Source organism: Leptonychotes weddellii, chromosome 6 (genome assembly GCF_054177405.1).
Source record: "Leptonychotes weddellii isolate Sample4059 chromosome 6, ASM5417740v2, whole genome shotgun sequence".
Classification (NCBI taxonomy): Eukaryota; Metazoa; Chordata; class Mammalia; order Carnivora; family Phocidae; genus Leptonychotes; species Leptonychotes weddellii.
Genome location: NC_138374.1, coordinates 46,632,770 through 46,648,396, shown reverse-complemented (window position 1 = coordinate 46,648,396; position 15,627 = coordinate 46,632,770). Strand labels below are relative to the sequence as shown.

The 15,627-nt window shown below is 42.0% G+C and overlaps 2 protein-coding genes across 6 annotated transcripts in view; both read left to right on the top strand.

The window, feature by feature from the left end:
• Window positions 1-15,627, top strand: part of VDAC2 (voltage dependent anion channel 2) — a 328,221-nt gene that overhangs the window by 158,697 nt on the left and 153,897 nt on the right. The window lies entirely within an intron of this gene.
• Window positions 1-15,627, top strand: part of KAT6B (lysine acetyltransferase 6B) — a 180,202-nt gene that overhangs the window by 159,989 nt on the left and 4,586 nt on the right. For all 5 annotated transcript variants that reach the window (XM_081824053.1, XM_081824052.1, XM_081824056.1 and 2 more), the window contains exons 14-17: window positions 9,087-9,318; window positions 9,632-9,791; window positions 10,398-10,730; window positions 12,819-13,110. In XM_081824053.1, the coding sequence (XP_081680179.1) occupies window positions 9,087-9,318; window positions 9,632-9,791; window positions 10,398-10,730; window positions 12,819-13,110 (1,017 nt within the window). The remainder of the gene's footprint in view (window positions 1-9,086; window positions 9,319-9,631; window positions 9,792-10,397; window positions 10,731-12,818; window positions 13,111-15,627) is intronic.

The window sequence follows — 15,627 nt, the reverse complement described above, 5'->3', positions numbered from 1 at the left end:
CAGTCTGCGGGTAGGAATAGACCAGATAACTAGCTGTGAACCACCCCAGCTGCCCCCACAGAACCCCAGACCTACAATATTGGGCAAAAGAAACTCCAGTTGTTGCTTTGATTAGTTTATTTAAGGAAAAGTTCAATTGTAATGTTCTAGCAACCGGAGACTGGTCTTAGAGGTGAGGCATTAAAAGTATATGCGGTTCTTTGCTTGGAGCAGATGCTTTATTTGAAGTGCGTATGTGTTTAATGCAATGTTTAAAATCTTACAGCTTCTCAATGGTAAATTCCTGTTACCAGGATTTTGTTACTAAGGTGTGAACATTTTGTCTAGATTTTAACTTGGAAGAATCATAAATTTGTTTCTGAAATAGTTTTTCAGATTGAATCTCCAATGTGGACTTTTGCCTATTTATAAGAGAGGAAAGAACTTTAAAATGCCAAATTACTTCATCTTAAAAATGTTTTGTGTTTGAAAATTTGTTTTTCCTAAAACTTGCTAGGGTTTAAAAGTGATTTGAACTGTGGAAAATCAAAAAAGGTCAAAGAGAAAAGGCATTATTTTGCCATGTCTAATTTCTGTCAGTTCAAAGGCCATGGTCCTAGTGCTTTATCATTACCTAATAGAGGTGCCTCCGGGTGATGGATCAGAGCTTCAAGTTAGATTTGTAATAAGCAGTGGGCTTCATGAAGAATGTGGTTACTTCCCAGTTATATTTAAAAGGATTTTTGAAAATCCTTCCCCAAATGATTTCGTTTGGGAGTGAGAGTGAGATCTCTTGCTCCATGACCATTTTAACCTTTGTCAGAGGTGCCTCGTTTTCATAACGAAGAAATTGAGAGGCTGAATCTATTTCATATATGATCATCTTCTTAGAAAGAAAAATTATGTTCTGCATAAAAGACCAGAACCTTGCTGGTGTGGTGACATGCCATACGTAAACAAATATCCCTCAGTTAGGCGTCTAAAGAAAGAAAACTCCTGTGAAGTCTGTCCCAGAGCTCTCGTTGCCAAGTGACCATCTCCTTCCTTTAGCCTCAACTCTTAGATGCCTCCTTTTCCTCCAGGATTCCCCTTCTACTTGGATTTCTCATCGGGCACTTCTGCTACTGCCACAGCCCTTCGGGGGGGTCGGTTGTGGAGATGTGGGACCCGTGTTGCACCCTTGTTTAACATTCTGGCCATGGACTCATCCTCAGGACCCTTTGCTTAATATAACCCGTAATTCATCTATGACCAGTTTGGCCCGAGATAAGCATGAGTTGAGGTTGGGTGGGGTACAGACGTGTGTAGTTTTAATTTAAAAGCCCCTGAATGAATCCAGTGTACAGCCAGGGTTGAGAAGCATTGAGCTGGACGAGAGGATAAAGAAAGGAGAACTAGAGACATTCTCAGTGAAGTAGATTATCAGTTATTGACTCACTTTTGGCCTGTGACTATCTCACAGAGGTCTGTCTCTGGCCCTGGTCATCCCCAGCTCAGGAGCTCGTTCACAGGTGTTCACCCTCCTCAGAGGGAGGCGCGTCCCCTTTCCTGCTGCCTGATGCCCTATTTGTGAGTTCATGTAATAGGTGAGTTCATATGTTCCGCGGGTGACTGAGACACAGAATGACCACCTCCTTCACGCCCAATTACAGAATCGTGGAGCTCTTCTGGTAAGTTCCAGCATGGTCTGTAGGTTTTTTCGCAAACACACAGCAGCACGGGGGTCATGCCCCTACCACACACTCTTCCACTGAAGGCTGTTAAAGGAGCATCATTCCTCTCCCGAGTGGACCTGGCCAGGAAGGAGGCGGGTGTCGGGTTCAGTAAGAAAGCCCAGTGTTGCCTGTGCATAATTGAGCCAGAGCTCAGCATCCGGAGCAGTATGCTGAGGAGCTTGTGAGAAGGGGGCTCAGATAGAGACAGTCTGGTATGTGACCCGGAGCAGCCAGCCTTCCTACCCCCAAAGACCCACTGTCTCCTTTCTCTGGGTTTCACTGGCTCAGACCATTTTCCCAGGGACAGACTTGGGTCTTCTAGGACATTTGGGTCTTTGTTTCCTCTGTCCGGGGACTGTCTCTGGGTTCCTCTGACGCCCTCAAGCAGTCATTGTTATTGTGGTTTGAAGTCCTTGCTGTTTTCTGAGGATAGTCCTTTAAGTTAAGGACTTAAGGGCCAAAGGGAATTTGGGGAGCTCAGAACTGTGCTTGCTGTGTACTGCAGTCGCCAATTTCTTATGATCATTCCTGAGGCAGAATATGTTGGGGGCTTTTTCATGGCTTCTTTCTTTAATTAAATTTATATTTGGGTGGTTAGCTTGGGGGGTAGGGAGAGGAGAACTTCTGTCTGAGGCATTGGAGTAAATGGAATGATTTTCAGGTGCCTAAGGCAGAAGTAGGAGAAGAGAGGTAGCTCTTCTCAGTCTGATTCTGTAGAGCAGTCTGTCTTCTTCCTTCTGTCCACATTTTCTTCCACGTTTTCCTTCTTTGCCCTACGTTAAGTATATCTGGTCACCCAAACGATCCCCTTGAGATTTCATTCATTCAGTATGTTGACTAATGATAGTAGCTCACATGTAGCATTTCAGTAACATGCCAAGCACGGTTCTGCATGCTTTGTATTATCCATTTAATTCTTACGACATCCCTAAGAGATACGTATGATTATTCTCCAACAAGTTTTATGGATGAGGGATCTGAGGCACAGAGAGATTAAATAATTTGCTCAGCCAGCGTCACATGGTCGGTACATAGTTGGCCCTGGACTCCATTCCGGGCGGTCTGGTTTTTAGCACCCTTGCTCTTACGCAACCTGTAGTCCCTGTATGACCTGTCATACTGTGTTAAATAAATGCCATATTGTTTTAAAATACCTGTGACCTTGTTGCCCAACTTTTAAAAAATTCTTGTCATTTTTTATTTAATGCAGGTGGTCTCAAAGTATGATCCAGGGACTCCACGGGACCCCTAAGGCCCTTTTAGGGAGTCCGCAAGGTCATAACTATTTTCAAAGTAATGCTAAGATGCTACTTGTCCTTTTCACTCTTACGAGTGTACATTGGAGTTTTCAAGTAATTTCATGACCTGTGATATCACAGCAGATTAAATACCAAAGCAGATATGAGAATCTAGCTTTTCTCTCAAGCCAAACAGTGAAGAGATTTGCAAAAATGCAAAACTGCCACTCTCCTCGCTATTTTTTTTTTTTTTTGTATTTTGGAAGATAAAATTTTTTTCATAAAAAAAGTTAACATGTAATGGGTTTATTGGTTCTTAATGAATTAATAAATATTTGTCAAATTTCTCTATAAAATTAATAGGTATAACTCTTATGAACAGAAGCTCTTAAATAATTAAAAAAAAATTTTTTTTAAGATTTTATTTATTTATTTGAGAGAGAGAGAGAGCGAAAGCAGGAACACAAGCAGGGGGAATGGGAGAAGGAGAAGCAAGCTTCCCGCGGAGCAGGGAGCCCGATGCGGGGCTCGATCCCAGGAGACTGGGATCATGACCCAAGCCGAAGGCAGACGCTTAGCGACTGAGCCTCCCAGGTGCCCTTAAATAATTTTTTAAATGTAAAGAGGTCTCGAGACCAAAAACCTTGAGAATGACTGATTTAATATATAAACCCTTGCATTTCAAGTGTGGCCCAAGTTCCATAGCATAGGAACTTGTTAGAAACGAAGAATCTCAGGCCCCACCCCGACCTACCGACCGATTCAGAGCCCATTTGCACAATGAAGGTTGAGAAGTACAGATGGACAAAGCCACTTAGCAAATCAATGACCTCTTGCTAAATTTCTGCCTGGTGGGGCTTTAGAGATTCCTGTCCCTAGTTCTCTACCACCGAGTTGCTGGGTGAGGTGTCCTTGCCCATCAAGATTCTTTAGTCCCACTGGCTCTCCTCCTGCAAAAGGTGGTTTTCACATCCTCCTCAAAAGCAGCAGCTCCATAGCAGAGTTTACAGCAGCTGTCCTCAAATTTGTGTGCATCAGAATCACCCGGAGGACTTCTTAAAGCAGAAGTGCTGAGTCCTGCCCCCAGTGTTTCTGGTTCGTAGGTCTGAGAATTTGCAGTTCTAACAAGTTACCAGGTGATGCTGATACTGCCAGTCTGGGAGGCCAGTCTTTGAAAACCACTGGTCAGTAGGAAGTAGAGAAGTCTATAGAAAAGTCAAGCAGTATTTATTCGAATTATTTTATAATTATTTCAAGCCCATAGAATTATGGGAGAGATGTCACATTCCCATTTTCAAAACCAATCTCTTAAAGTATAAAATAATTCAAAAATTCAAAATTTCCATTTTTGCTATGGATGCATCTATATCTTTTAATAAATGGAAAGTAGTAAGAAATCTGGCAGGTCACGGGTTATTTGGAACACTCCGGTTCTCTGAAAACAGTAGGAAGACTAAGGTTCAGCGTCCTTCCTTACTAACAGCAAAATCACCACAAGATTTCAGAGACATAAATAGCCTGTCAGGTTCATTTATCACTATTTAAACTGATACCACGCCATTCATCCACTTGTTCACAGAGCTGCTTAACCCCAGAAACCAGTAACAGATGAGCACAGACCAGTGAATTTCCGTCCCTAGTCACGAGATACGTGGTTAGAGCCATCGGATTTCCTCTGCTCAAGAGCTGCCATAAATCCCTGGCCTGGTGTCAGTTCCCAGGCTTGCAAACCCAGTGCTGTCTAGTGATACGAACCTTTCAGCAAGGTTTGCTGAGCTAAACAGGTGTCTGATGAAGGGTGTGTAATCCTTGAAGATTATCTTCCCCTAAAAGCAGCTAGTAACCCCAGACTCATATAATCCAGACAGATGGGAATTGGGAGTCGCTTGCCAAAGTTCACACTTTGTATTTGAGGAAGTTCGTATGGTTTGGTTCCAGATGGTAGAAGATGAAGGTGTGCAAAATGAGGGGTGGCTGCCTTTGTGGGGGGAAATCCTTATCCATTAACATTATTCCACTTCTGGTCCAGTCTACAATTTTGAAATATTACTAGTTCAAAAGGAAGGAATGTTTCATATTAAACAAGGGTTAACCTTGCACTTAATACGCTGAGAGCTCAATTAATTTGGGAATTTAGGTCTGTAAAAACAAATCTTGACCTTGTCTAGATAGTTCCCTCCTTATCCTAATAGATCTGTCTACACAAAGGCAACTTTCTACCACTTTTTTTCCTCTCCCTAGAATGGAGTTAACCATTTCAAACACAAGGGATCAGGGCTAGTTAATGTGAGAATTGATTCTCTGACTACAAGTAGGTCAGCCTTTACGGAAGTGAGGTAAATTTGGGTCCTATGCAGTCAGTACAGTTTAGAAATGCTCCTTTTCTTAACTTTCCCCTTAAACAAATACTTTGGTAATCTTTTAAATTAAGTGTGTGGTCCATAAACTGAGACTCAGACCTCATCCTCCTTTGGATAAGTCATTCCAGTAAAGCAAAAGAGAAAGCCAGCTTTCAATAGTATGAAGATAGTTGATGTGGGTGAGGGGCTTACAGGCCAATCAATTTCTAATTACAAGTCTCCTGATCACAGAATAAGTGCTGTTCACCAGCACCGCTGGCTCACAGACAATTTAAAGGGAATAATTTCACCAGCAATTAATTATACTGCAGCTACTGGGATTTGTCCTCCAAACACCACTTTGTTTTTAGCCTGAACAACCAGGTCCCCCAGGGATAGTTCAAGTTTTCTGATTGAAAGTATCCTCAGTTAAGGAGAGGTGTTCAAGCACTGTGGGAATCTATTCACTAGGGGTGTATTGTACTTGCTTCAGATCTTCAGGATAATACACCGGCTTCCAAGTTAAGTGCTTTTTATTTCCCTGCATCTTAGATAATTACTTGGAATCTTTTTGGTAAGTTACATGTAAGAGCTGTAACATTAAACCACCACATCGCTGTAATTACTCAATAACCTAAATGTTCTTACCAAAAATTATTCTGTCAATTGGCTGTGTAGTAATGATTTGAGGAGCCTAGAAAAAGGAGAAGGAAACAAAAGATAGCAAGAAATTCATTATTTAAATCATTCCATGTTACAAAGGTCAGAGTAGGGGGCGCCTGGGTGTCTCAGTCGGTTAAGCATCGACTCTTGGTTTCGGCTCAGGTCATGATCTTGAGGTTGTGGGATCGAGCCCCACGTCGGGCTCTGTGCTCAGTGCGGAGTCTGCTTCAGGTTCTCTCTCCCTGTCCCTCTCATTCACTGTCTGTCTTTCCCTCTCTCAAATAAATAAAATCTTTTTTAAAAAATAAAACAAAGGTCAGAATAGTGAAGTGCTACCAGCTATAGCTTTTTTGAAGGAAAGTGCCTCCTGCCTAGTGCACCAGTGGAGTAGAATAGACATGACAACTTTGTCTTCTAAGCTATACATTTTAACATATTACAAGTGATTTCACTTAAGTAGTAAGGAATCAAAGAAATTAACCTTTGGTCGTTTTGATTGTGGAAATGGATTCCATTTAATTTTGAAATGTCCCCTTCAGGAGGAGACTGTGGACTTTTAAATGGCTTTCAGCTTAAGTTCAAGTTCCTTCCATTGGGATAAGCTCCTTGAGGGTCTCATGAGTCAGAGAAGGAAAAACTAACTTCAGGCAATGCAGTGATGCCTTTAGACAGTGGCACTGTGTGGTCTGAAATGTTGGCGCACAGCATCCCTGGAAACCTGCTTGATGTTTTCTGGTTGGAGTTTTGGTTTGCATTTTTTCTCCCCAGCATGCAGGAGGGTATCACTTGCTGTCAGATGTTGGTAGCCTTCCTGCTTTGTAGCCTTCACTGGTGTGGTGTGGAGGTGCTTGCTGTGAAAGTCCAGTGGGCTCAACGGGCTCAGTGTACGCACGCTCAGTGCGGCTTGGTGCCCTGCCGCCGCCTCCCCAGCCCACCCAGGGCTCCAGGAGTCTCCCATAGCAGTGTCAGTCACACACTGCACACTGTGTCCAAGGGGTTGTCCCAGGAGACCACCACCTACCGTGGTGGGAATTGCAGGTGCTGAGAAGTTTATGCTTAAACGCTCTCCACAGATCCTAGGCTGCCTGAAAGTTCCAGTGGCCTGACCAGTTTAAGCTGAGGCCCCGATAAAGGTGTGTTTGTGCTGCCCCAGGGTGTGAAAATATGAACAGCTGTGTAATGTAAAATATGGTTTGGGGGGATTCTGGCTGAGCCCGGGGTAGGGATTGAGGGAAGAGAAGACAGAACAAAGAAATCCATGTGCTTCCTGGGTAAGGTTGCTCCTAGTAGCGGAGAACAGAAGGTAGGAAGGGCACCTGCTGCCTTCTGACCGCGGTTGTATAGAAATCTTTCTGCTGGGCTGCGGGGGTGGGGCTTTCCATCCCTAACTGTGGGGTTCAGATAAGAACCAGTGAGGGACGAGGGAATTTCACAGTCACTGCAGGGGACTTTTAATTGTGGGATCTCATGGTCACAAGGGGGATAGTTCCATAGCCTGGATACTGTGGTCCTCTCCCCCGCCAACACAGGGACAGAGCTGGGTCCTCCAGCCAACTGAGTAAATTTCTCAGCATGTGCTAAGCACTTAGGAGGCAGGTGACGGACGTGCCAATTATCCGTGTCGTGAGGTCTGGGCACCCTTTGTACTTGAGTGACAGAGAGCTCTTCTCCAAACTGACAGGGCATGATCTGGGCTGGATTGAGCACCACGGTCATCACTGTTAGCATTCCTGACACACTGCTCTTGAGAGCCTCAGTATGCAGCTGAATGACGTGTCGACAGCGGTTTGACTGTAAAATTTTTGTGGTGCTTGTTTGCATTCAATCAACTACATTACACTTAAACATGAGTTAGAGAGACAAATAAGTCAAAAGACTTCAGGAAAGCGTAAAGTTAAATATGTGCTTATTCTTTATAATGACATTCAGATTAAAACTGTCAAAATGCAAAATGCTGTGGTTACACCCTTCTAGGGTCAGGTTGGATTTCTTGTTCTCTATTTCTGCATTATCTGCAGTAATTTTGAGAGGCAGGAAAATGCATCAGAAGCATGATTTCTCCTTCTAAGAAAAAATCCAAAATTGAGAAAATTCTTGAGAATGCAGCCATTTTGGAAATGTAGATAAAGAAGAAAACTGCTGAAGATTTGGGTGGTTTACAGAGCAGCATGATTTTGTAATTGCTGCCACCTACTGCATGTGGTTGATGTTTGTTTAAATTTAGGAAGTTCATGAAGGTGAGGCTATTGAAATCGATAATTAGAGCAAGGTAGACGTTATTAGTTTGTAGCATTTCTTTACTCCGTAAGTGGCTCTTAATTACCAAGACAGCCGCCAGCTTTCATTAATTACCTTCAAATAGATTTAAAGTTTTAAATCATTTTAAAGTCCTTTTGCCAAGGAACCTTCACCGTAATGCCGTAGGATGCACATTCAAAAGCTTAACCATGCTCAGGGATTTTCTGACTATACACGAAGAAACAGTTTGTTTTAAGGAGGTTGTTTTATTCGTAGAAGCAACGTTCTGGGGTTGGATTATAAATTAATTTACATGAAAGAGGTGAAAATAGAGCTAGTGGAGCTGATGTGAGTTGCAGCAGTTGACTTAAAAGACATTCTTTTATTAGTCCTAAAACAAAGCTTCAGATCAGCCGACTAGTTAAATGTAACAAGCAATATAGAATCTGAGTCAACAGAGACCCTTCTCTTTTATTAAGACCCAGCTGTCAAAGGGTCATTAGGTCCTTCCTGTGGAAAACAACTTGCCCATTAATGTTTGGGGTGGTCCCTCGACAGGATTTCTGAGTAAGTGCCTGACATTTCGTTTTTTGAAAGAATCTAAAGCTGGTGAGAAACTTGGATGTTGAAATTTATCAGAAGTAAAGTCTTCAACCTTAGCTCTGTGAAATATGCCATGATGTATATTTGGAATGCTGCTGCTAGCTATGTGAATTGACTTAGAGTGCTACCATGAAAGGTTCAGAAGCATAAACTTCATGGAGATCAAATCACTGTAACTGGGAAAGAGACCGCATACATAAAGTCTGATGTGCTGTTTTTACCTTATTGCTACTTATGTTATTTCCGAGTGGCCCCCATTCCAATGTCTGAAAACACCACAGTGAGGTCGACTTTGGCTTTTTCTGCCCTAGGCTATTTGCTTTCTAGAAGAGAAGGCCAAGCAGGGTCTCCTGAAAAGCCACTCTCTGATCTGGGCCGTCTCTCCTATCTGGCCTACTGGAAGAGCGTCATCTTAGAATATCTCTACCACCACCAAGAGAAGCACATCAGCATCAAGGCCATCAGCAGAGCTACGGGCATGTGCCCACATGACATCGCCACCACCCTGCAGCACCTCCATATGATTGACAAACGGGATGGCAGGTGAGTATCAATGCCTGCGCGTCACTGGCTGCCTCTCAAGCATCTTACACTAGGAAGGGTGCCTGGTGTTAGGGGGATACATTCCAGTTTAAGATAAGAGGTTGATAAAAGGTATCATCAAAACCTTTCTCCTAAATAGAAAACAGGAAATGATACTTTTTTGCTGATCAGATTTCAATTTGCTATACCTTTCCATTGATGAGCTTTCTCATCAATCGTACCCTGGGTAATAGTGCTAGCATTTGTCAATGTGTGAAGGCGAAATGAAATTTCAGCTTTTGATTGCAGTTTGTTCTGCCTCATCACATTACAGATTTGTCATCATTAGAAGGGAAAAGTTGATACTGGGCCACATGGAAAAGCTGAAAACCTGTTCCCGGACCAATGAGCTTGATCCAGAAAGTCTAAGGTGGACCCCAATTTTAATTTCTAATGCTGCAGTTTCTGAAGAGGAGCGAGAAGCTGAGAAAGAGGTAATGATTGGCTTCATCTGCCTAAGTTGTGGGACTTCAATCTTGCAGCATTCTTAAGCTAAGAAGGTCATTACCATCGTTGTCAAAGGCTTGGTTATATAGAGAGAGCTTGTGAAATGATATGGTACTAATTTATCCTAACTGAGGTCGCATGGTAAGACATGATAATTTTATTGAATTGAGTATGAAAAATGAAACATTTATCATTGATCACAAGGCAGCATTTTTCACTACTGACAGCATGTAATCAGATCACATTTGGTGCTGAGCTCCAAGGCTGCAGTGTCAATCGATTCTTTGTGTTTATGAACTTGCTTAAAGTGCTCCATGCCAGTGAGCATGTAATGTAGTGATAAAGGACTCAAATCAATTCGCTGCATCATTAATACTGCTAAATATCCCATGAAACCCAATCTTCTTTGATTTGTTGTCCTAACTGATGCAAGAGAGTCCTGAGATGATGCAGCTGGAATGTTGCTTGGCTGGCTGACTGTCCTGATCAGAAACGACTTAAGAGGTCCTTGCCTTTGATCCTTAGAGGCTCTGGCTTAACTGCCCTTTCACTGGCCCACCATTTTTATCTCCCCCCCCCCCCCCCCCACTTAGGCTGAGCGGCTAATGGAACAAGCTAGCTGCTGGGAAAAGGAGGAGCAAGAAATCCTGTCCTCTAGAGCGAACAGTAGGCAATCACCTGCAAAAGTACAATCGAAAAATAAATATTTGCATTCCCCGGAGAGCCGGCCAGTGGCAGGGGAGCGAGGGCAGCTGATGGAGCTGTCTAAAGATAGCAGTGAAGAGGAGGAGGAGGAGGAGGAGGAAGAAGAGGAGGAGGAGGAGGAGGAGGAGGAGGAAGAGGAGGAGGAGGAGGAAGAAGAAGAAAATATACAGAGTTCTCCTCCAAGATTGACCAAACCACAATCAGTTGCCATAAAGAGAAAGGTATGTGTCTGTTTAGATTTGCGGTCTGAGTCCGTTTCAATCAAATCTTGTCATTGCAAACAATCTATTAGTATTTGTTTCACTCTCTATTCTTTAGACGTAGTTTATTTGTATTCAGTCCTCCTGATCATATATCATAATCGTTTATCTTACAGTCATGATTGTGTTTACTTTTTGAGGTTTGTTAGTGCTGGGACCAGAAAACAGGGACAGGCGGGCTTCCTCGTCTAGTAGTTACTGCCACCTGCTGGTTTGTGGGACCAGAGTAAGTCAGGCAATGGGAGCAGAAAAGGGCCCTGGAGAGCACTCACACCACCGTTCAGTGCATTTTGATGAAAACACCAAGGCCTTAAGAAGCTAGGAGACTTGTCCAAGGTCACACAACTCCTTAGAGATGGAGCCAGAACCAGAACCAGATGAGTACTCCGACTCCAAGCCCAGCGCTCCTGATAACTGTCTCTCTTTCTTGTTCCCGGCATAGAATTGTGAAGGTACTTCAGGCTCTCCGTGTTGATGCTGATACTTTGCATTTGCATCCAAGTCCCATTGCTGAAATCGCTCATAACCTGGTGGTCTCTCTAGATACACCTTGTGCAGAAAGTAAAAAATTGATTTTGTCCTTGGGTAATTTTATTCAACCCAGATCTGATATCTTTGTCTTCAGTATCTGTGACATAGTGAGGGGCCAGCTATTGTTAGTATAGCCAAGACTTACAGAAATGACGCAAGCTGAGGCTCTGCCCCAAAGTCATCCTGTGCACTGCTGTCCAAGAACCTGCTGTTCTAACTCCCAGCTTGGTAGTCTGTTGTTAGTGGAAGGGCAGCGTGGTGAGGGGGTAGAAAAGAACATCCCGTAAAAGTAAACTTCAGGCTTGGGAGTCATCTTTTGATTTCTTACAAGGAAAATGTATTCAGGTATTTTTTAAAAACATCAAAAACCAGAATTATCCAAAGCATGAGATGGATTCCCATCATATAAATGGATTCAATCTGGAGGAAACCAGGTCTTTATATTGGCTGTACTCATGTTTGGGTAAATTCTAGTGGATTAGGGAGGGCAGGCCGACTGGGGGGGGGGTGTTAATAACCATAAATGTCAAATTACAGAATATGATTATCAGGTTTATATGTGAACGTTGAGAGAGTTAATGTGAGCCAACAGTAATTCTTGGATACAGTTTAGAGTTTGAGTTTTAACCAAGTATATTGAACCTTCTTTGCAATGTATTTTAAATAATTTTTCAGACCCATTATTGACAGATAACATTTTAGCAGCAAATGTGTTATTCCTGTATTTTAATTTGGTTTCATTAAATACTCTTTTGCTTGGGCAAAAGTGTTTTATAATTGCTATTATGGAGAGTCATCTGTGCCAGCCTGTGGTGCAGTTAGAAAAAAAAATTCCTATCGTATAAATATTTAAGACAGATTTCACATGTCCTTTCATTCTTTAGAGGCCTTAGGCCTTCTATAATATTTTATAGAATTAATCAGTTGCTGACATCTGTGCAGTCATCAATACATGACTCTCTTAACATTTTAAACAGAATAATTCTTCTAGTACCCCATCCTCTTTCCCTTTTCATCGTTCTGAAGTCCTGTGAAATGGGGAACACCATCAAATCTCCTACAGCGCCTTGCATATAGCAGGTGCTCCGTGAACAGTTATCAAGTATTAAATGAGTGAGCCAGTGGCGGGTTGATTATTGCAACATTTATGCAAACATCTGTGTCCATGATGACCGAATAGCAATGATGTACAGGATATTGAAGTCTGCAAGTACTACTGGAAAATGTATTCTAGAAAAGCAAACCTTGGCTTTTAAAATCTACAGTTAAGCTGAGGCGATGTTCCCTCTCAGAGCATCTTCTTGAGTAAACAATTGCTTTATTTGGAAAACACTTGCCTGTGTAGTTAGAGCCCGACAGGGATGTTAAACATCAGATGGAAGGTGAAATACAAAGGCATTACAGAAGTCTCTACGTGTAAGATTCTCAGACAGGCCTTCGGTACATGGTTGCTGCCTATCGACTCAACCATTTAATTTCTCATGAGCTCTTATGTATTATGTTCGGAATTAATTTCAGAGGCCTTTTGTGCTAAAGAAGAAAAGGGGTCGTAAACGCAGGAGGATCAACAGCAGCGTAACAACTGAGACCATTTCTGAGACGACGGAAGTCCTGAACGAGCCCTTTGACAACTCAGACGAAGAGAGACCGATGCCGCACCTGGAGCCTACCTGTGAGATTGAAGTAGAGGAAGACGGCGGGAAGCCAGTCCTAAGAAAAGCCTTCCAACATCAGCCTGGGAAGAAAAGACAAACAGAGGAAGACGAAGAAAAAGACAATCATTGTTTTAAGAATGCTGACCCTTGTAGAAGTAAGTGGAGGGATGATAAAAATCTCATCCTTGTGCATGTCTCGTGCATGACCGCCCAGAGGCAGCTCGGGGGTTGTGTCGACCCACCAGGAATAAGTGCTCATCTGTCCTCTCTCATTCGTAAAAGGTTCTATCCCTTCTTCCTGGAATTGGATTTTATTTTAAACAACTTCTAAGGCCAGAACATTCCTCTAGGTGGGTTCATCTGACTTTCCAGAAATTGGCTAATCCTCAAAAATTCTGAAGTCTCAATAAGAAACACACTGCATCTCCTTGATTCTCATAGGTACTTTTTTTCACACTTAATATTTCCAGAGTCAGGATTTTTATTCCTGTCAATGTAAGCATCGAATGCTGTAGTTTCTTTCTTCCTGAAAAATAAATATAGGAAATCGATGATGCAGCTTATGATTAGTGGTGTCTTAGGATACTTTATTATCAAGAATCATTTAAACTTAGCCACACCATCAGTATTAGCTTTGATAATATAGAATAATGTGGAAATCAGGAAATTGTCCTTCCTTTTAAGTTACTATTTTACAATTTGCTGTTGGCAGGGACACCCCACCCCATCCTCTTTAAAAAAAAAACAAAAACCTAACACCAATGAATTGTCTTTGCTGCCCTGTTTAAAAGCAACCATTCCTTGCCTTTTGGCTTGGATTCTTGAGTTCCCAGCTGAATCGTAAGGATCTGTGGACAGTCTCTCCTCTCTGTAGCTGAACTGACTCTATATAAAAAACTTATTCTAGTATCCCTGCTAATCTAGAAACAGGCCATCTCATTTCTTTGGGAACTACAGGTGTCTCTTGCTTTTGAGAAGCCACGGTTTGGGGCACCTGGCCCAGTGGGTGCAGCATGTGACTCTTGGTTGTGAGTTCTAGTCCCATGTTTGGTGTAGAGATGACTTAAAAAATAAAATCTTTAAAAAAAAAAAGAAGAAAAGAAAAGTCACAATTTTAAGGGCATGAGCAAGCATCTTCCTGACTTTCATAATTAACTGCAATACTATTGCTATATGCAGTAGTTTGCTGAGAGAAGGACATCTTATCCTGGGTATAAAGAATCCAAGCCTTGTTTTTTAGTTTCTTTTTTCTTTTTTTAAAGATTTATTTATTTATTTGAGGGGTGGGGAGGAGCAGAGGGAAAGAATCTTTCAAGCACACTCCCCGGTGAGCGCCATGCGGGACTCCATCTCACGACCCATGAGATCATGACCTGAGCCAAAACCAAGAGTCGGGTGCCCAACTGACTGAGTCACCCAGGCACCCCTGTTCTTTAGTTTCTTTAAACAAACAGCAACAACAAGCTGCGGCAAGGTACCATTTTTTGTGTGTAGACATTGAGACTTATTTCCACTTCTTCTCAGGAGCCTGTAAAGGAATCATCACGACCTTTATTCTCCACTCTGGGCAGTTTGCCTTTAAAATTCTAAGTGGCCATATTAACCTGATTCCTTTCAGGATCTCCGTAATTATCAGAAAACTCATCTTCTGATTTAGAGAGGTGCTCCTACAAAAGCTGGTAGGTCCAGTAGCATGTGGAATCCAGGGGCATTGGCATGGCTTTTATCTGCCCATGTGACTAGAAATAAAACCATTTGGACACTTTGGAGTGACTATTAATTGGGTATTGTACTTTGTACTTCTGAAGGAATCAGTCTACCTCACCTATGTTTTCTCAGCTAGCCAGTTTGAATGTAATATTTGCAGGTAAGTTTATGTGTAATCCTTTTATTACATAAGTGAACTAAGAGCTTACCCTGTTCTGTACTGATTAGATTAGAAATCACTCCATTCTGGCAGAAAGGATCTCTGTTCCACATTGAATGTGAGATCTTAAGTCTGTTCTCCACAGTAATGTTTGTAATAAGGCTGTTTTTCTTTGTAAAGCTTTTCCTTTACATTGACCTCCAGGAGGTCAGTGTGAGCTTTCTAACTTTCTTTCTAAAGATCTCATGAAGACTTAGGTGTTTTATATTTGTATTTATTCATATATTTATTTGCTTGCTTATATTTAGATAAATGTATTTACAAATCTGTTTATATTCATAGAAAAGACAGGACAGGAGAAATAAGATTAGCCAAGTTAAAATGAACGTGAACATTATGGCTTTTTTCTTATTTACTGCAGTGTTCAAACCTTACACTCGAGCAACAAATTGATCCTAAATACAGTGTGGACAGAATTAGTGATCAAAAGAATACCTAGAGTTTAACTATTCAATCATTTCATGAAAAATACATTATAGTTTGTGTCGTGCAAAAATGATGATCCTCTAGTACAGATGCATTTGTATTGGGGATATTTAGGTATTTCTTCATTTGTTTCAGAGGTGCACAGTTTGTTTTTATACCAGGGAGAAATTCAGATCAAAGTAAACAGTGTCATCTGAGATCATTTAAATGTAGTAAATGTCCACAAACGGAAGGTCACTCTCTCAGGATAGATACGTGAGTTAGGCGTCTGTTCATTTCTCCAGGACAGTGGTGCTTTGGAGATGAGCTACTGTTAACC